At 42.2% G+C, this 21,767-nt stretch overlaps 4 protein-coding genes and 1 long non-coding RNA gene across 21 annotated transcripts in view; 3 read left to right on the plus strand and 2 right to left on the minus strand.

Annotated features, from left to right (window-relative positions):
• Positions 1-7,846, minus strand: part of LOC120958155 (serine/threonine-protein kinase 10) — a 46,408-nt gene extending 38,562 nt beyond the window's left edge. For 4 of the 13 annotated variants that reach the window (XM_040380750.2, XM_040380749.2, XM_040380748.2 and 1 more), the window contains exons 1-2: positions 7,713-7,846; positions 3,865-4,919 (exon numbers count right to left, since the gene is read on the minus strand). The gene's annotated coding sequence lies outside the window, so the exon portion shown is untranslated. Of the gene's footprint in view, positions 1-3,864; positions 4,920-7,044; positions 7,168-7,225; positions 7,298-7,327; positions 7,651-7,712 lie in introns of those variants that run through there. The other 9 variants (XM_040380744.2, XM_040380742.2, XM_040380741.2 and 6 more) reach the window with 9 other exon arrangements.
• Positions 7,847-8,225: 379 nt separating this feature from the next.
• On the plus strand, positions 8,226-10,853 carry LOC120960233 (NADH dehydrogenase [ubiquinone] 1 alpha subcomplex assembly factor 2). The gene is made up of 2 exons (XM_040384305.2): positions 8,226-8,587; positions 10,335-10,853. The coding sequence occupies exons 1-2, from the start codon at positions 8,340-8,342 to the stop codon at positions 10,534-10,536; spliced, it is 450 nt and encodes a 149-aa protein (XP_040240239.1). The 5' UTR covers positions 8,226-8,339; the 3' UTR covers positions 10,537-10,853.
• Positions 10,605-21,099, minus strand: LOC120960232 (poly(U)-binding-splicing factor half pint). Of its 5 annotated transcripts, XR_007452645.1 has the most exons (6): positions 20,953-21,099; positions 20,282-20,474; positions 13,522-13,807; positions 12,672-13,175; positions 11,137-12,598; positions 10,605-11,044 (listed from the first exon to the last, which is right to left on the minus strand). XR_007452645.1 is itself a non-coding variant. In XM_040384302.2 (5 exons), the coding sequence occupies exons 1-5, from the start codon at positions 20,971-20,973 to the stop codon at positions 11,653-11,655; spliced, it is 1,950 nt and encodes a 649-aa protein (XP_040240236.1). In that variant the 5' UTR covers positions 20,974-21,099; the 3' UTR covers positions 10,605-11,652. The 5 variants fall into 5 exon arrangements, 4 of the variants coding, with proteins under 4 accessions (XP_040240236.1, XP_040240238.1, XP_049465560.1 ...); XM_040384302.2 differs by having other exon boundaries at positions 10,605-12,598; XM_040384304.2 differs by lacking the exon at positions 20,953-21,099 and adding an exon at positions 14,582-15,225 and having other exon boundaries at positions 10,605-12,598; positions 20,282-20,396.
• Positions 15,232-17,479, plus strand: LOC125907438 (uncharacterized). The gene is made up of 2 exons (XR_007452646.1): positions 15,232-15,726; positions 16,706-17,479. It is a non-coding gene; the product is annotated as an uncharacterized LOC125907438 (long non-coding RNA).
• Positions 21,100-21,317: 218 nt separating the features above from the next.
• Positions 21,318-21,767, plus strand: part of LOC120957609 (uncharacterized) — a 35,068-nt gene continuing 34,618 nt past the window's right edge. The window contains exon 1 of the transcript XR_007452555.1: positions 21,318-21,743. The gene's annotated coding sequence lies outside the window, so the exon portion shown is untranslated. The remainder of the gene's footprint in view (positions 21,744-21,767) is intronic.

Raw genomic sequence — 21,767 nt, forward strand, 5'->3', positions numbered from 1 at the left:
AATCAGAAAACATGCTTCTATTCCACAACCACGCCAAAGTGTGGCAAAAATAAACCCACACATAACGAACCCCGAAACAAAACCTCCTCCTGACAATCTACACGCAAATCGATCGAATTTAATTCCACTCAATTAAAATGCCATTTCAGCACGATAGAGCACACAAATTCGCGTGGCTCGCCGAATTGGCTGAGGCAAAATAAAGCGAACACTCTAGCTAAAAAGTTAGCCGTGCTTTTGAACACAAAAGGGGAATAATGCAATAATATTGGCTTGGTAAATAAAAACTTTTTTATTCCATCAAATTTTCAATTTCGTACCCATTTCGATCTTCTCATCCCACGTAAGAAGTTTGAAGGAATAATTAAAGCATCGAAAAAGAGTCATACACATCCACATTACCAACAAAAAACGACAATACTAACATAACGAGATCGTCCCACTCCCACCCACACTCCTTAAATTTTAGTTAACCAAAATAACATTTGCAATACTAAGCCATGATGTATGTGAGAACGACCTACAATTCTCTCCTACAATGCTTTTTATAATTACTTTAGGCACAACTATATAACACATCCGAAATCTTGTTACTTCGAATAGAACGAACCACAACGGCGTAATTTGAAGCAATTGGAAAAGCTCTATTCGATCAAAACATTTCCTATACCACCCACTAAAATGAATCCGAGCTGTTATAGCTGACAACTTTAATACTTGCCAGGACAGAACGATGCCATAGCGCACATTAAATCACAACAAAAGCACGACATCGATTAGGAAAGATTATAGCGTATCTCGAGTTTATCGCATGTGTCAGATAGTACAATCATCGGACAAAATGCCTACCTAATGAAGTTGGCATTAAATTGCATGGAGAAAAAGAATGACGCAACGATTGCTGCACAGTATTAGCTTGATGACAAAATACGTGACTTCACGTTCTAAGAGCTTTAACTAATGTTATTATAGAAAATAGAATAATTTATTTCCGAAGATTGAGTTTCGTGTGCGTTTTTAGTTAGGAAACATTGATATGCTTGAAACCATATTTGTGCCGTTAAAATAAAATTCTTATGTATTACGTTAACCAGCGACACATGTACAAATTGACGGCACCACTTTAGCTCAATTTAATTAATCCAAACCTCAAATGTGAAACACATGCAATCTTGTCCCGTTCGCTGTACAAGGCAAGAGAGGAAGGATCAGTACAACAACCCTAGCAATAGCTAATCTAGTTCGAAGACGACAAACGATTTGATTTTAAACGTACGTGCCTCGTTCTTGCTGCTGGTAGCTTTGTTGTCTCATTGACCATTTAGTTTAACAATGGTGGATAGCGACTGGCTTCGTAATCGCCCATGCCACGTAACGCTCATTTATTGTACCAGAACACCATTCTACTAGAATCACTACCAGCGGCGCATAAAACTGCTCAGTAATACATTGGAAGAGGCACGAATCGCCAAACCAAAGTTGTCATTCCGTGCAAGACTCATTGCAGATGTTTTCGAGTCCGCTGCTGTAATACGAGACATTGAAGAGCCTGGGACATATGTTTCGGTTTGGGTGATATGAATAGATAATTTTTCAATTTTTGTATTTGGTTTTTTGCGTATCATTAAGGTTTGCGTCGCTCGATATTAAACTGTTAAACTGCTAGACTTCCTCAGCATGTAGTTAATAATAAACTGTTACTGAAATTTAGCATTTTAAATGTTGAAATGTTTTGGAACATGTGTTCACTCTCCATAAATACAATTCATGATAGAAAAAGCATTTTTATAAAATATACTCTACTTATTACTGTCACTATATTTATTTTCGTTGTCAGAGACTTGTTCATTTCTACATCAATATATTAACACTGGTGTCTTAATACCAATGTGAGTTTGATAAATCAACAGAAACACCACACAAGTAACATGTAAGAAAAATGTTGCTTTTTTGGTTCACTAGACAATCCAATAAGCCACGGTCGAGCTGCGAACGATACCAATAGCCAATTGGTGTGCAAAGCTCAACCCACCCTGGTAAGGCGCATGCGACACATCCATCAGTGCCACAGCAAATCCTTCCTCGTATCATGAGTTGCGGTTCCACTACCTCACCCGCAAATACGTACGATCCATCAAATGTGCCATCGTCGGGTGACAACCCCCTCCAACCAAGGACGTTGAAACCCGCTAAGACGCTAGGAAGAAAGGTTGTTAAAGAAATGGCATTTCGGTTTCATTCTGCCTACGAGTGTACGCCTATTAGGTTAGTCCAATTGTGCGCGAGCAATATTTGCTGTACAGCCCACGGACGGACGTGGTCTTTCGGGGCAAAATAAAATGTAGTTAAATTCGCACACAATGCACAACGCACCAAGTGCCCACACGTACCACCATTACTTCCATGGAGCACACCTTCCATCCCACATTGAAACACACGTGGTCGTCGTTACGTATGTACGTTGGCACAAATATATAAATGTATATTGAGTACCTCCCTTTTTACATAACCACTCGGAGAGTACAGTGATGAAACAAAAACGCAAAGGCTCCACAATTCCTAGACATTAGAAGAGGATTTTTTGCGGCTTGAATAAAGTGCAGTGTAGGCTGCAAACCTTCGCGATCAGGCGCACTAACCCAGAGACAATCAATCAGAGAGCATGAGATGCCCTTGCTGGTCTAGAGCTGAGATGCCGAACATTGATGTCAAACGCATCGTTCTGCTCCAAGTTCAAATATTCGTAAAATGCTCCGTGGGATGACAGGGACATTAGTGAAATACACACCATCTGCCCATCTGATTGGGTATGGCGAACACGAGCAACGATCCACAATGTCAATTCGTTTGGAATGCTATATATAAATTTTATCATTTCAAAAAGAAAACAATTGTGCCCAGAGTATATGGAGACCTATCACACATCATACACATTTTGGTAATCAAAAATTGTCTAATTGTCCCAAGGCAAGATATTAAACAAATAAATAATGCAAATGATTGTTAAATGTAGGAAAAATATTTACATTTTTCCAAAAGGCCCTTCTACCTCACTGTCATTTTTTAGGTGTCTTTAAAGCAGTGATCAATTGGAGTTAACAGAAGTGGTCCGCAATTGAGTCCAAAAATGTATGTTTAAAAAGAAAAGCTTATGTATTGTAATCGTAATTTGTTTCCCCACAGCCAAGATTAAATTAAACAGGCATGTCTATAAAAAAATTTAAACATATTTTAAATATATGCTCTCAATATACGTGGGCCACGGCAAATGTATTTCGAAACCCAAGTGGTCCGTGATCCTAAAAAGTTTGGGGAGCACTACTTTAAGGCATCAATTGTCGACTGTAAGTCAATTTTGTTGTTTACCATGTTTTTCTTTCTAAACATGGTAAACCCCAACTTTGTGAAACCAAGTTGCATAATAAAAATTTCAATGAATTTTAATGTTAAAAAATAACAAGTGTTACTTTGAAATAGAGTAAAGTCTGTTATGTTGACTCAAGTTTTAACGCACGTAGAAAATTACCGTGAACAATATATTAAACTTCATTATTTTCTTATTATTAACAAGAATATTTATGTATAATGGAATTCATATTCATAACGACACATAAAATCACCATAAGCATTGACGTCTAATAGTTTTACAGACAATGTCTTAATGTTTTACGTGCCTTATTGGCTGAGTAGTTCACTGGCGGAAGAACTGTCAGTTTCAAGATGATTATCAGCACTTTGATGTGTTTTATTGATTCAACAGCATTTTACTGCCCTTCCCCTTGTAATAGACTGTTTTATAACATCTAATAACATAATTATTGACTGTTGCCGAAGATAGTTCAATGACTATCGATTTTAGCTTACCTTGAAACTTTGCAGTACTCGCAAATCGAAGGCTTGTCGCGCACCGGTGAGAAGAGTCCATTCAATGCATGCCAACACTACACCAAAACACATACGAGTCGAGTTGATTGCAAGACAAACACAGCATTACTGAGGAAGGACAGGCGGCGAAACTATCCTTGCCAAGATCCTTTTCAACGACCGGCAGACGGCTCCTTTTCAATCGTTTTCTCTGTTTTCGTTTTGCAGTGCAGTGGAAAATGTTTTTCACTGCACGCCTTCACTATCGCACACGCGCGCACGTACACACACACACTAAACGAAAACTCCGGCGGTTCCTTTGACCGGAAAAATATACCACTGCCGGCCGCAGCCCAGCGGCGATAGCGGCGAATCAACGTCAAAACAGGTTGACAGGACGACACTGGAAGAATGTGTGCGCGCACAGCACAGCTCACCCATACACACACACCACACTATTGAATTCTTCCTTTACCAACACACACTTACACACACTTGCCACACATCATATTACACACTTATACACATGGACGCATAAGTACACATACACGTAGACGGCAGAGACGCACGGGTCGAAAGATGTTTGCGAAACTAAAGCGCATCTTCCGTTACGCCGCCGTAACGGACGTAACGTTGCTTCTGTGCGCTACCATTAGCATGCTCTTTTCGCTCGTACCATCATCTGCCGCTAGCTTTTAGCATACTTTTGCAACACATTTTCGATTTGCTTTCAATTCACTGTATCATACACGAAACTTTTCTCTTTTCCTTTGGCGTTGCTTCAGCTTACACCCTTCAAATGATAGAATCAAATAATTATCTTGCGGAATACTATTTTTTATTGAGCACTTCCTCCCATCCATCCACTCGCACACACCCAGACTTGTGCAGCCACAAACACACAAAAGCAAATAAAAAACTACGATAGAAAGATCTTCGCTTTGTTTATGGCGATAGTTTTTGACACCTTTTGCACCTTGCGGGCTCTTATGATCAGGTTCAGTTCTTGTTGTAGAATATTTTCAACTCTCGTACACTCACTTCAAAGTATTCGACTGAAAAATGTAAAAAATAAAATTAATCGAAAATTATAACATACATTTTATGACCGAACAACTTTCTTAACAAGGTAAAGCAATACGGAAATGCAACATCTAAACCTTGATGCAGTGACTCTTGCAAGGAAGAATTATCATAAAGACTCAAATCCCTTTAGACTGCTGATCGATTTTATGGCATAACATAAATTACTGAATTTTACATTACATTTACAATAACAAATTACAATTTTATTAACTTAAATTATTATAAAGTCTTATAATATGATGATATCTTAAGGAAAAAGATGGTAAGTGTTATGCCTCCATTAAATATTTAGAAAAGCAAAGAAAATCATTTTAAAAAAATCAAACTCCTGATTTTGGTTTTCTCAGCAATCTTTCACAGATTTTACTAATTATTGATCTTCTAATGATCAAAAACAGAAAACCAAAATATAGAAAATATATTTAGTTGTTGTTTGCCTATTTTGATAGAGATTTTGTCCCGCTTCGTTAGCATCTTTAAATACATAAGCTTACATCTAACTCTTAATATTAAAACTGTATTCTTCCTTCCCCGCAGAGATCAGTTCAAACATAGTATCAATCAATTCAAAATATTGTTTTAAGGCTTCAAGACTGCAGCATTCAGCTTGAACAGCTAAATAAAATGAATAGAACGATTTCGATTCGATTCGAATAAAATTCAATCACAGTTTGTCCAGTTACTCATTCGCACATTTGTAGCCAAATAATTGAAAACACTCGAGCAACAAACCGCTGCACACGCACACAGAGCTACACTGCTGACTACCACCGGTCTGTGAAAAGTGTGTGCGAGAGACGGCGATGGTTTCCTGGTGTGGCACAAACGACACGTAGAAATAAATGATCGTAGAAAACTAGACACGAGTATGTTTGACACATTCAACCGGATTGCGCAGCAAATGTCACTTTCACCGACTGCATCGAACGAACGGGACACACGACCAGGGCAGTATTTGGCAAGCAGTTCAAAAAGGCGCAGAGTCATTTTCTTCATCTAATTCATTTTCATGCGCGAATTCCGTCGATAGAGTCCAACACTTTTTTCTTTACAGATTCGCATCAAATCACGACTAATTTGTTGCCTGTATGAATTTCCTAATGCCTTTGTGTGAGTGTATGTATGTGACGGTGTGTATGTGTGTGAGTATTTTCAGAAGTTCCTTCCCATCGAGGGATGGTTTTCCTTCTCGCATGCTTTGTTCGAAAAGTGGAAATTTTTGAGTCGAAGCGGTAGTTTGTGCTGCTGCGATAGGAACGGCTTCAACCAGAAACAAAATTCCGGCAATAAAAAAACGCGTTGTTCAAAGATGGAACGGAATGTTTCGCTTCTTTCCAGCGCACACACAGAGAAACGGTCGGGGCAACACACGGCAAACAGTACGACGGCGACGACAACGAGGCGGAAGAAAACCACCGACGATGGGAAGAATGTGTGTGCATACACACACTCGCCGCAGCTCTCGAGAAGGCACACACTCGGCGTGGTTTACACAAACACAGCGACAGTGTACTTAGGGAGCAGGGGATGGATGAGGGGGGGGGGGGGGGGGAGGTCGACGGCGGCCAGCCCATACACACTCCACACACACGCGGCGGTGTTCATTCCTTTCGCAGGCTAATGAGGTTTCGTTGCTCCCTCTAAATATGTTGTTCACGCTCGAAAAACTGCACCACCTCCACCGCCCTTTCCCATTTTGCCAGTTGTGCGCTCAGTACCGGAGCCAAGACGACATTAGGGTGGGGGATTGTGATGTGAAAATGGTACAGGACCAACAAACAAAAAAAACAACAAAACACACCCTACTAAGAGACGATAAACGAGATGCCAGGATGCAAGGAGGGACATTTCCCTAATATGTTCATCCTGTCTACTTAGATGGAAAATTCGCCTTTGTCCACTGCCGTTCGGTGAGGCTTGCTTAACACCACTGGGCATAGTCACCACGTCCGTCTTCTATAAGTCAAACTATAAATTTGAAGCACTATGAAAAGCCACTAGAAATCACGTAAACCATCAACGGACGCCAGCATAACACACGCATACACCGCACAGCAAAAGGCGAGACATAGGAAGTTCTTAAAGCTGCATTACACATCCACCGCATCCGCACAGCACTGCCCCAAACGCGCGTTAGTCATCAACACCGCCCAGCCCCACACGGCGTACAAGAATCGCGAAAATCGAGTGCGTTTGGTATATGAGGTGGTGGTGATGCCCCCCCGGGGGCTACATGAAACGTTATCACGTCACCAAAATTTTCCTCCACACTAACATATTCTTCACACACGCACACACGGCCGGTTGTTGCCCGGTAGCGCTTGCGTTTTCCTATGACAGGGAGCAAATTCGCTCTGCGGACTCGAACAACACTAACTTTTCTCGGGCAATTCTGCTGCTGCTGCTGCTGCTTACTTCAATCCACGCCGATCACACAACCCGCGATGTCGTCGTCGTCAACATCGGACATTTTTTCGCTGCCATTCACACACACACACACAAACACACACGAGCGCACGCACGCACACGCAACACGGAACAGTGGTGTTAGAGCGATCCTCTACCCCATACACACAACACACGCACACTACTGCACCATTTGCTCGATTGGGCTCGGTGTGTGAAATGGAACGCGCTTGCCTGCACTGTACGCCCAGCAAGGCCTCGCGTCATGTTTTATGCGACGAAATAGAGATCACGAGCGAGAAATTAAGATTTACACCTTTTACACTATCCCGTTAACGTTTATCAAACAATTTTACCTTCAGTTTATTGCTGCAAACACGAACAATTCACAAATGGCGAACGTATACTGCCCCTGGCAAGCGGAGGAGTTGCACACGTTTCAACGCATACCTAGCGAGTCAACAGATTTTGCTGCGAACTGCGGTGAAGAATTTTCTGATCCTACTCTAGCGCTTTTTGAGCGTGGTCTAGTGTTCTCCCTTTCACTTTAGCGAGATTGCGCGTTTCTTTCTCTGTCGTTGGTTGTGCCATCTCGCCTACTCTAGCGGCAGACATACGTCACACTCTCTCCCTCTTTGCTCGTTTGCTTGTAAATCAACGTTTTATTATTAACTAACAAATGAATTATACGCAAAATATTTTCTTTTTAAAGTTAAAATATAGATGTCCAACATTGGCAAGTCATTTCAAGGTGAAAAATGAACTTAAGCGCGTGTCATCCACGCGATTTTTCCATGATTGACTCAACCTCACGGCTTGACAGCGTCAAGCTAAATCTGTCACTTTTCCCACGACAGCTGTCCCGTTTTGTTTACAAAATTATCTAGAAAATTTCGACACCGGTGCACAAGTGCTGGAACCTACTGTTTATATAATAATAGTAAACTCTCGGGCTTGTACTAGTTCAACTCATACAAACAACGATGGCCAACGGTCCACCAACGCGCAACCTAATGCGCATCGTGCTGGACAACTTTCTCAAATCGTTTCGACCGCGCCAAATGAAGGGCAACTACGTTGGGGAGGATTATTTCGGTAACAAATATTATGAAATTCCTGCTGATCCATCCGTCGGTCGGCGCCGTGCGTCTCGGTGGTTCGAACCTACCGCCAAGGAGGCGTACGATCAAGAGATTACCGCCGAATGGGAAGCGTGGCTACGTGGAAGAAGGTAAGGTCCAAGAATCGGCCTGTGCTTCCTACTGAAGGTAGGTAACACTGCTGACCACAAGTTGAATGTGATGGCTCTAATCACTTGCCGATTCATGCAATTCATGATATTCGGGATATTTATTATTTTGGGATTAAATCTCGATTTATTATTGGGTGTACAACTCAATAACCGGAATTTTATGCTAGATGTCCGTAGTAACAAATATGGTAAAAAACTCGAACTTTATATACTGTCTATGTCATTTTGAAGGTACATTTGACAGCTATCAAAAACAGTTAACAAAACAACTTTATCTTGTGCGTATCATTATTATTTTTCACGATGAATAACTTCGAAAATTGGAGAAAAAGACAGCATTTGCGGGAGGTTCTGTTGGGTCGTTTTTTGCAAAGAAAACTGCTACGGAAAGTTATCGTTTGCTTGTAGAAGTTTATGGCGACGATGCTTTAGGGAAAACACAGTGTTTTGAATGGTTTCAACGCTTCAAAAGTGGCGATTTTGACATCAAAGACAAAGAACGCCCAGGACAACCAAAAAAGATTGACGACGAAGAATTAGAGACGCTTCTCGATAAGGATTCGTGTCAAACACAAGACGAACTTGGTACATCGTTAAGAGTGACTCAGCAAGCCATTTCGAAACGTTTGAAAGCCGCCGGATACATTCAGAAGCAAGGTAATTGGGTCCCCTATGAGTTGAAGCCGAGAGACGTTGAACGGCGCTTCTGTATGTCTTAAATGCTGCTTGAGCGCCATAAGAAGAAATCATTTTTGCATCGGATGACTGGGGATGAAAAATGGATCCATTATGACAATCCCAAGCGCAAAAAGTCATACGTGAAGCCCGGCCAACCAGCCAAATCAACGGCGAAGCCAAATATCCATGGCGCCAAGGTTATGCTATGTATTTGGTGAGATCAGAAGGGCCCGTTACTTTATGAGTTGTTCAAATCGGTTCAGACGATCACAGGTGACCTGTACCGAACACAATTAATACCTTTGAAGCGTGCCATCATCGAAAAACGCCCGGAATATGCGACCAGACACGAGGCTATAATTTTTCATCACGACAACGCTCGGCCCCATGTTGCAAAACCCGTGAAAAACTATTTGGAAAATAGTGGATGGGCAGTTTTGACCCACCAGCCTTATAGTCCGGACCTTGCTCCGTCTGACTTTCATTTATTTCGCTCGATGCAAAACGCCCTCACCGTAATACGCTTCATTTCAGAGCAAGCAGATTCGTTTTTGGCCGGCGCAATTTTTTTGGGATGGAATTCATAAATTGCCTGAAAGATGGGAAAATGTTATAGCTTCTGACGGGCAATACTTTGAATAAAATATATTGTAAGATTTTTCCACAATAAGGGCCGTGTCTGTGCTTCATCGCATGCGATTTTATCGCACGTGCTGTCAGACGCTTTTTCGTATAATATTGCGATTATTTGGATGATATTAATAATATAACGATTATGAAAAATCAAGTTTAGATTGTTCCTACCACACATTTAGTTTGACAGATAAAATCGGATGCGGCGTCCGACGAAATCTTTTTTTTTTTATTCCGTCGTACGACGAATCGCACGTCCGACGTTATCTGTGAAATTCCATATAAAATTTTGACAGGCCTTCCGATAAAATCGCATCCGATGGAGCACAGACACGGGCCTAAAGCATAAAATTTCACTTAAAAAATCTGGGTTTTAAGTTATACACCAGTAATTGTTTGTTTTTGTGTAACACAGGAAGGAACCGCCGACGGAGCAGGAACTGCTGAAAAATCTGGCCATTATGAAGATGAAAGAGCGCAATGCAGCCGAACTGGAGGCCAAGTACAGCAAACCAAAGGATGCGGCGGCACTGGAGCAGCAGAAAACGGGAATGGGTTCGTTCCCTCAGTACGACGAGTACGAAGTTATGCCTGGCAAAGGAAAGCACGAAAAATAGAGCGAACTTTTGCTGTTTGGAAGACATTTGAAAGGCAAAAAGAGAAGAAAAAAATATACCGCACGGGGTCAATGATTTTGGTGACGTTAGTCCTATATTTCCTTGATCATGTAGCACCGGAAAAGCAGCAAAACGAACAAATGGCCGTTACGCGCTTCCCGAGTTTGTATATACAGTTAAATTATAATATATTAGAGCAAGAGCAGCGTTGAGCGACGCTCGAAATTTATGGTGGATTTAATTAGGTCCGTGTGAATTCCTAGGTATTGCGCCTTCAATACACACAGCTCGTCCTTTACGATGCAGGATTATTTTGACTTTATGCCTATGTTTATGTCTAACACATGAATGAGAAATGGTGTATGTGTGCATCGTAATGCCATTCACTCTCTGTTGTATGCACAGCTTGGTCTGATGGATTGCATCGTAGTAACACACACGGGGGACACTGCTAGTGCAACAAAAGTTGTCCTCTTTTCGAAACTCCAAAAGTCCATCAAGGTGCTTGCTGCATGAAGTGCATGTTGTGTAGTTTAAAGGTAGGTTTCTATTAATCCTGGGTGTGATTTTATGGTTGTGTTATTAGGTTTTTAATCTTACTTTTTTTAGTCTAAATGAACCACATTAATGCTGGTTCAGTGAAAAGGGTTCGTCGTCCACGCATTATTTACTATTTCAAAAGGGATTCAAGTTGAGTGGGCCGATAGCATTGGTGGTAATATGATGCTTGAGAGCTTATAAACAAACAACTGTGTTCGGTACAATCTTTCTGGCTAATCGATACTGGCGGGTTTTCTCTTTGCGATGGGCAGGGTCAAAGAACTGGACACAATTTTCATTTCCAAGTGAACAAATTATGAACCTGCTGAGTCTCCCATTACCAACGATCGTGTTTTTTTTCGATCCATCCAATTCTTCCTGCCCATCTAAGGGTGTGTGTGTGTGAGAGAGAGAGTAAGAGTACTTCACACACACAAACACACACATATAAGCGCTCCCAATGTTTGTGTCGAAAATTGATCAGCTAGGACCATTGCTCGAGAGGTAAGAAAGTGTAGGATGCGGAGCGCTTCCCACACGTCCCCAAACACACACACGTGCTCACGCGCCCTCGATTTAGCCAGACAGATCGCCGTGGTCAAAGAGAGCCTGATCGTAAGACTCCGCCTTGACCAGGCGGCCGCCAAAGTAGCGACCGTTCAGTGACTCACGGGCTCTATCTGCTTCGGTGGCCTGCGAGAACTCGACGAAGATCTTTACGATCATGTCGGTGTTGTCGTCCTCGGCAAAGTTGCCCTCCGATTGGCGCTCCTTGTAGATAATAACCCGGTCCACGGCACCGTACTTGCTACACTCATCTTGAATCTCCTCCTGCAGCGTCTCATCGACGTCCTCCGGTCCGACCATATTGCGCAGAATAACCACCTTGCTTTCGCGCGGCCTCATTAGCCGCTGCATCACCAAATGCCGAGCACTCTGGCCCTTGATCGACATGGACTCCTGCTGCTGTAACGTTTGCGGTTCCCCTTCCTCCAGTAGCTTCTTCTGTAGCTCTTCCTGCTGTTTTTCTTGTGCTTTTTTGTACACATCTTCCGCTGTAGCGTTCGGGGCCGCAGCAGCTGCCGCTGCTGCTGCTGCTGCCGCGGCGGCCGCCGCCGCAACCGCAGCCGGATTCGCTTGGCTCAATACTGTGGGAAGTGGCTTGGCTGCAGCACCCAGCACCGGATTGACCAGCAGGGAGGGGGCTAGCGAAACTGGCGGCACCAGCAGCCCCGGCTGACTGTTAATTGCAGCTGCGGCCTGTGTGGCTGCGGCCAACTGTGCTTGCGCAACAAATCCAGCACTGGCTGTCGTGATTGCCGGGTTAAGCGGCAGCCCCGTGAGACCAACTTTCAGACCAGGTGAAGTGGCTGACAGTCCCAAGACGGCGTTCGTAGCCACAGCATCCATGGCCTGAATCTTGGCGGTAGCAGCTGCTGCAGCGACGGCTGCTGCTGTTGGCATGGCGGAATTCGCCGCCGGGCCCATCAGCGCGTTCGGTGGCGTAATTGATCGTCCAACCCTGTTTCAATCGATGGAAGAAAAATTAATATTTTTAACTAACAGGTCTGTGAACTGGACTCCGCGACGCTTACCTTAGCAACTGTCCGCCCAGGTCAAACAAATTCATACTGGCGATTGCTTCGATTGCGGACTGATTCGTCTGATACTCAATGAATCCGTATCCCTTGTGCGTGTGTACAGCATTTCCCTGCGACATCTTGCAGGTCATAATTGGCCCGAACGCTTCGAACACGCTCTTGATGTCCTCCTCGGTCAAATCCGGATGGATCGAGGCAATGTAAATGCGATTGTAGCTCTTCGCTTCCTCCTGGATCTCATCGATCACCTGCTGCGCCTGCGGCATATTGCTCGGTCGGCCGACCTTGATGTTGCGCCCACCGAGCATGGCACCGTTCATCTGTTCCAGCGCCAGCTGCGCTCCTTCGGGTATTTCATACTCGACGAACGCAAATCCTTTGTGTTTCTGCGTGATCGGATCCCAGGACATGTTGATCGATTTGATCGGCCCGAATGGTAGGAATGCCGCCCTGATGGTGTCTTCCTTCAGTTCAAACGAAATACTGCCGACGTAAACACTGTAAAACACGAAAACATTATAGGCTGGCGATCAAAACTTAAAATATCGATTGTGTCCGCAAGTGTGCAGTTAGTAAACCGACGACGATCAGATCTTATCAGCTTATGTTGGTTAGCATCAAAGTTTGCACGAAAATGGACTGACTTCCGTAGAAGTGCGAGAAGAAAATCAACGTTTTCTACATTCAGAACCGTCTTAGATAACATCATATTCGTCTTTTTCATAGTTCGGTTATCTCGATTTTATCTCATATCAAAAATAAATTTCGTTTAACGTGCATTAAAACTATATTGCAAGTGAACAGCACAAATGATATAAAAGCAAAACATCCCTATACAACTTACCGACACATAAGAGCCAAAGCTTGCTGCCGTTGCACTTGGGTGCGCTGGCTGGCCAACTGCTGCTGCTGATGGGCTAACGTTTGCTTCATCAACACCATCTTGATGCTCTGCTCCATGGCGTATTTTTTCGCCCTCGATACTAGCTCGATCTGCTCCGTGTTAAGCCGGGGCAATGCTCCACCGAGTATGCCCAGCAGTGCCGACCGAGTGCCCGGTCCAAAGGCCACATCGCCAATCTGACGAATATCATACACGGGCTGCGCAATGTACGGTAGAATCTTCGGTTCTGCGAGGAGGATGGAGGAGAAAATAATGCGTTAGTGAAATTCTTATATAGACAGCTGATCAGTCTTGCGTAGTAGCGCGTATACAACGTGTTACACGCGACTCATTTATAACAGCTATTGGTTCTCGTATGGTTTCGAATTTGTTTCTCCCTGCTTTTTAATGCCTTCATGGCGAACGATGATATTGTTAAATTAACGGGTTTCGGTAAGCGGCGTCAGAAGAAACACAACTTGTTTAAAACAAACTATATGAGCAGAAGGAAATCCTTTAAAACATATGCTTTGACATTTCTCTTTCAGATACAGGAGCTGATCAATTAATTCATTAAAAATATTTAAACCCCTTATTTACGGGAACTACACATTCATCTACAAAATCCGTTTAAAATAATATTCAGCTCGAAATAAAAAAAAAAAAAAACATGATGCCGAAAAAATAAAGTGCACCAAGAGTGTAATATTAATAAAATATTTTAAGAACTTGTGAGTTCCTATATACATGTTTTCATCATGATGGAACATACTGTCCCACAAAAAATGTGCAGTTTATTGCATTTGAATATGAATGAAAAATAACAAATAACAAAACTCGTACGAAAATAAAATTTAAAATTTCAACCTTCAAATAAGGGTCCGGCAACTTTTCATTTTTAAAGCGCAGGCAATGTTTAGATTGGCATCGCCAGCACCAAACATTGTCAGCCCCGCGGAGTTGGAGTACATATAGAAGTATATTTAAGGAAAAAAGAAACAGATTACAAATCAATTCTAACCTCTTCCATGGATCTGGGGGAGTCAACTTGTGTGAGGATGTTCACAAGAGACAAGAGTTCACAATCTTTTGATACATTTTGCTCGCCACGTGCTGTGAATATGTGTGATACTGTTCTTGTTCGTATAGTCTGCCATTGCACGAGAGAGCAGTGGTAACATGAGATAACATTTAGAGTCTTGTTTTCCAACCATCGCGATTACGCAGTACACGCACGCGGCAGTCGTGATGCGAAATTCAGTCAAAGGACGAACGAAAGAACCGGTAGCAATTATGATGGTGAGTGGTGGTGATGATAGTAGCGGTAGTAGTATAGGTAGCAGTAGGCAGTAGTAGTAGTAGTAGTAGTAGTAGTAGTAGTAGATAGGCGAACGGTTTCATTGTTGGCCTTTCGCTTGGGCAAAGTATCAAAATGTAACGTGATGACGAAGGAAGAATAGTTGTTGTGGTAGTATTGGTAGTAGTAATAGTGGCAGTGGCAGATTGTGTATCTGTCTTTACGCAGTACTTTTGCAAAGAAGGTGCATTTTCGCTTCTTTTGGCATACGCATGGGAGTAGATGAAACAAAAAGAGAAATAGAGAAAGATAGAAAGAGAAAGAGAGAGAAAGAGAGAAACAAAAACAATACGAGAGACATATAGATCCTGAAAATAAATAAAAAAACAAGAAAAAATAATGTGGATTAATTAGTTGACTCGATGATAGCGGGATGCGAAGCGGGCGTAATCGACAGAACAATTAGGATCATAGAACACACACACACATATATGTATATGCCACGTGGAAAAAAACGTTTGATTGGTGTAACGTTTTTTTACTAAAATGAACAAGTCCATCTGGAACGTCAAGCAAAAGGTCCCAGGTATATTGGTTATTCGTAACACAAAATAGAGTAATTGGTTTAATCACCAAATATGCTATTTCCATCAGTATTAACAGGTAGAGCGTCTAGCAAGACGAAATAAGCCATCGGCTTTACAATTTGATTGTAAAATCGGGATGAATATGCGCAAGTTCTAATTGCTATTCACGTCTAAATATTCTCTTATAATTTACTAATGGAACTAATGGTACTTTAATGGTAGATGGTACGAAAAAAATCGATTTTTGGAGACAAATGGTATCAGTTTTGCGATGTCACACAGGTACAACTAGTGATGGGTCAAGTAGCACAGTGCTACCACGCACGCACAGCACATCAATATGTGTGAGCACATTTGCACACTAAACAAAATTGTGGTACCACTTTTGTGCAACCACACAATTTTGTGCAACCGCACGATTTTGTGCAACCGCACGATTTTGTGCAACCGCACGATATTGTGCAACCGCACGATTTTGTGCAACCGCACGATTTTGTGCAACCGCACGATTTTGTGCAACAGCGCAATTGTGTGGTACCGCACAATTTTGTGCGCGCACTATCTTGTGCTATAGCACAATTTTGTGCGCGCACTATCTTGTGCTATGACGCAATTTTGTGCGCAAGCAATTTTGCGGTAGAGCACAATTTTGTGGTAGTGCACAATTTTGTGATAGAGCACAATTTTGTGGTAAAGTACAATTTTGTGGTAGAGTATAGTTTTGAGCTATAGCACAATTTTGTGTGCGCACAGTTTGGCGCAACTATATTAAGTGTTACCACATTGAATGTGCGTTTCTATATTCTCGTGCTACGTCGGTTTGGTTCTGCCGATAGTTTTTGTGATGCCACAATTGGGCCCCTTGATTTCTATTCGGGGCTTGTGAAGAATGAATAGGGCATAGTAAAGAATTAAATCTAAAACTAAAAACTATGCTCTACCACAAAATTGTGCTGTACCATAAAATTGTGCTCTACCGCAAAATTGCTTGCGCACAAAATTGCGTCATAGCACAAGAGTGCGCGCACAAAATTGTGCTATAGCACAAAATTGTGCGATACCACAAAATCGTGCGGTACCACACAATTGTGCTGTTGCACAAAATCGTGCGGTGGCACAAAATTGTGCGGTTGCACAAAATTGTGCGGTTGCACAAAATTGTGCGGTTGCACAAAAGTGGTACCACCAAAACACCGCACACTTAATTGTGTGTGGTAGCACCGCACCACACAGTAAAAAGTGCTACTTGACCCATCACTAGGTACAACTCGTGTGTTGGATCAGGAGTACAACGTACAGTCAAAGTCAAGTAGATGCGGTCGATATTATCTTCCACAGCATAAGCAGGAAGAGTCTAGGTCGCATCCGGACGCCAGGAAAGATGATATTGTTATCACAGGATTTTTTTTTCATTTGTTTAAGAAAGAGAACAATATAATATATATGTAATTAAAGATGAGAGAGAGAAAGAGAGAGAAAAAGAGAAAAGAGAAAAACCAAACGTAGACAAAAAAGAAAGAAAAAACTGCCAACGGCCTCGTTCCCAGGCTTTGTTCACATATATACTGTTGCGGTGTTGAGATGGTGACGATGATTATAGGATGGTTCAACCAGGACGAGAAGCACAGAAACACACACGCGCACTCGGACAGAGCATGTCCTTGCAGAATAGCGAGCGTCGTCCCACATATCGAGCCTACAAAATACATCCCATTTTCGTGGCCCATTCCGACGATGGCTGAGGAGAACAGTGGAAGTACTACTACTATTTATGCAAAGGATTATGTTGGCTACTACCGTTGTATCGTCTCAAGAAGTTAGAATTGTACAATTATACTCAACAACACGCGCATACATGATGGTTCAGTTAGCCTAATCTTGGAGGCAAGCACGGTTCATTCAAACAAAGCTGTTCAAATATAACACGTCATCGAATCACGAACAATCCCCAGTTCGCTGAAAGTACGATTAAAGAGAACACATAGATTGAACAAAACAAAACAGAGAGAGAGAGAGAGAGAGAAAGAGAGAGAAAGAGAAATGGACAAAAAACAAAAAAAACACGATCACCGTGTTACCGCAATTAGCCGATCGCCAGGAACTTGTCCCATGCTGGAGTGGGGGTGGGAGTTTTCTTATACTATGCACTTTTTTTCATTTTTCAAGATAGAGTGCAGAAATGCTGCCGATTAATACGTTCACATTGATCGTATATGTGTTTCCATTTGCGCGTATATTCGTCACTTTCTCTCTATCCACGTATCATTGGACTTTTACTTCAGTCGCGCAATGTTTCTCTGTGTAATACAATACGATCAAGAGTTAGGAGGTTAAGAAAAAAACCACAAAGAAAGAGAATAAGAGAAAAAAGAGAAAAATAACTGATCGATCTTCTACGCGCGACCGCTACTAGCGCCTTCTCTCTGTTTCCCTCCGGGAAGGAAGGATGAATTCGACATTGGTTTGGGGTATACGCCGATGATGATTACAGCGAACGACGCAGAGAAGAGAAGCTCGTGTCCTCGTGATACGCGCACGCCGATCGAACTCTGTGTGCTGAGGTTGCATGCCCGTTTATAGGAGGTTGAAAGCATAGCACAACCGACTTGAGCTCCCATGAGTTCGACAATATTCAGAAATAAAAGAATTAAGAGAGAAAGAGAGAGAGAAAAGAGAAAAGAGAGAAGGACATTCGTTAGCTAGCGTCCCCACGAGACGAGAACGTAATATAGTGTAAACGAAAAACAAAAACATTCCGGTAAGTGTAAGTGAGCACGCAGCACGCGTGTATATTACCCACGTGGACCATCGCTCGGGAGTATACCTCGCAATACGCTAACCCCAGCCGGCTGGTGCTTGATCGTACGATCCTACAGCGCTGGAACGTAACAGCAACCGTTTGTCTGCTTCCCTTTTTGCGATGCCCCGAGAAGAGGATGGAAAAGCTTAAATAAAAGTACATAGAAACAACCCCCAAAACATAGCACAAGGTACCCCACGCAACAACAAATATGGCCACCAATGCAGCGAATTGCAACGTAAGGGTCACAAAACTTGTACTCTAAGGTACACATGATTAAAAAAAAGTACGAAATCATTTTCAAATACAGTACACGAAGTACATATATCGCCGCGCATTGCCGACAGCTTTTGCGGGTGCGTTTCCACACATTCACATTTCTTCGCCCTGGTAAGGCTTTTACAGTACACTGACAATAGTTTACCTCCCAGCCATATAATCGATCATCCTTACGCCAATAGATGGATGAGGCAGTATCATGCACACCCTGATAGATTATCTTCTCGGAAGGATGTGGGCTGTGATAGGTACGTATTACAATTAGTGCCTAAATTAATAGGCTATCTTTCTCAAATATGTTATTGTTTAGAAACATTTTCACTACTATCATAACAATATGATATCAATCAAATGCCGCTGAAAGTACAGAAACAAAAAAAAAAAGAAAGAAACGAAGAAATCGCATGAATTGATTTGATTGTGTGCGGATAATGAGCTGTGGAGACTAACATGTAAGAGGAGCATGAGGAATGTGTATAATTTTGGAAGGAATTTTAAACTACGTGCTCTATAATTTTCTATATCCTTTCGGTCTGGCTAAACTCTAATGCGCGATATATTGCATATTGAAACTGCAAGACGGTGTTGTTTGTTCTACTTTTAAGAAGCGTACATATGGTAAAACAAACTATTGCCGGTTCTGTTAAAACATTTCAATCTCTCCTCAAAAGCACTGAACAGCGAAATGAAACGCAAAAAAATCAATTATTTTCAAATTGAAGCCAACTATCGTTTGATCTGAGCTATTGCCATCAAAATATTAGTCATACCTTTAAATAAAATAACACTTAACGATGAACGTGTGCGCTGTTAATAATAGTAACTGAATAACAGTCGAGCTTTTTGTGTCAGGCACATTAACCCAACTACTGTTTCTAGGTATTCCAAGAATGTCTCTTCAAAACCAAGAGCGGTGTAACTCATCGATTATAATTATTAGTACATCTGGTGTAAAGAAATACCTTCAGATAAATTTCATTGGCGTAAAAAGATGGCTAAACGGCATATGGACAAGTACGAAATAGAGTACGAAAATGTAGGTTAACCATACACACGCTGCAAAGATTTGAGGGGGAAGTGTGTAGATGCCTAGCTCAATTTGTTTTAATTTGTGTGTTCAGAGTACATGGGGGATGGTGAAAGTTACGCACAACTGTGACAGATTATATGATTTACTGTACTTTACCTATAATTGGAAAGAGAAAGAAAAAACGAGAGAAAAGAGAAGAGAGAGAAAGAGGAGGTGATGCACAATAGAAAGACAAATCGGATTATTTAATGGTGAGAAGACTATTTACAGTAGTAGCATATTGGCATATGATCACATTCCCATTTTACTCAATGTTTTCACATTAATTGCTTCCGGTAACTGTATGAAAAAAGAAGACAAGAGAGAAAGAGAGAAAAAGGTATGGACGCGCGGACTGGGAACCGACATCCGTGCGAAGTACACCACACCGGTTTCTGATAGTTCCACTTGAAAAGGAACACGGAACTGCACGCCGTCGCAGCCAATCAATCGAGAGTCGCTTAAATATCGTTCACATTTGTACTACCATCAATTAATCGTATATCAATAAGCATGCTTTTTGTTATGTCCGTTCTACAGGTGGTGTGTGTCCCCTCGCAACCGGATCGTTTCTCTCGTGTGCTCGGTTCTCGCTCGGGCGAAACGTGATTTCAAGGGGAGATGTCAAACAAGTATTAAACAAATATTGGACACTGTCGGTATCGGCTCTACAGACCGACGACACTTACCTCGGTCACGTTCCTCGCGCTCTCTGTCCCTTTCGCGACGTTCGCGACGTTCGCGATCTCGTTCCCGTTCCTTATCGCGCTTCGAAACTTTCGCCGGTGGCGGCGAGCTCTCCGCTTCCTTACGATACTCCTCTCGGGCCGGTGAGGCTTCGCTGTTGTTGTTGTTGCTTCCGGAATTGTACTCGTTGCTTCCCTAAAAGGTACAGATGCAGATTAGATATGTATATCAGTAGTATGCTTAGAAAGTGGTGCACCCCACACGCGCACACGGCGTTTTCTTATTCCACGCGCAAAAGGACCTTGACCAAGGACAATCGAAAGTGGTCAAAAAGGGAACTTTATCCATTCAATCTCTTTGCAGCTTTAAGTTTTGTTCCTCCCTGGTACCGACAGAAACACAGCTGTCTATGAATAAACACTTCACTTCGCGGCAAACACACACGAGCACGGACACACTCTCACACATTATACTATCTTCCTTCACACCATTGCACATTCGCTCGCCCACATCCCCCGGTTCCATTTTCAACTCGCTTCCAGAAGAAGCACAAGCCCAAACCCAAGCCGCCATATTGGATTTCTCTGTTCAGCACTTGCGGGAGTGCCCGACTATTCATGTTCCGTTTTCCAGCGAGCGAACATTTATTACGGGAAAAACACACCGTACTTACCATTGTTACGGCACCATTCATATTCTACACACTGCACAGAAGCGTGAAAAAGGGGTTTTCACGATATTTATTGCAAATTAAACAGAGAACCACAGCTTCCGTATGCACCGTGCAGCAATCGCTTCGTTTTCTTAATTGACAGCTACATGACAGATCAGGGCTAAGCAGTGTTTATACGTGTCATATAGGAAAGTACGGAAAACTGCCCGTTTCGTGAAGATGAAATTTAAACTCAAATTTATTGTAATGATAGAGTAATTTTAAATTATTATATCATGTAAAAAAAGCTGCTTGTTTTTTGTTGTGCCTTTATCAACAATTTCAACAGTCTGCTTTGCAAAACATGTGCGAATTGTCTGGCAACACTGACAATCGTTTGACACAGGGTTTTTTTTTAAACATATCTTTTGCTTTCAAAACAAACATTACCGGGTAGTGTGTACATTTTATCACTTTTCAATACCAATCCCAGGGTAAAATTTAACCAAGATAGTAAAGTTATTAACACCATGGAACGGTGCATCAAAGCTATCCTCTCCGTAGTCCCGTTGAAAACTTTTCTTTTAAATCGAGACTGTGTAAAAGAAAATAAACTCTACCAAACAGTGCTTTCCACCATTGTTGAACCATTAGCAAACGAGCTCACAACAGATGCTGTAAAAACCATATCTACCAATTTAATAAAAGTCGGTGTACTGTACGATACTGTGTACAATCGGTTGCACACCGGTCAGTGGAATGCGGTGGCCACGAGCGAAAGGGAAATGTTCACCATCCTAACATATGTCCGTGTAAGTTAGTGTTTGTTGTTGTCT

This window comes from Anopheles coluzzii, chromosome 3 (genome assembly GCF_943734685.1).
Source record: "Anopheles coluzzii chromosome 3, AcolN3, whole genome shotgun sequence".
Lineage (NCBI taxonomy): Eukaryota > Metazoa > Arthropoda > Insecta > Diptera > Culicidae > Anopheles > Anopheles coluzzii.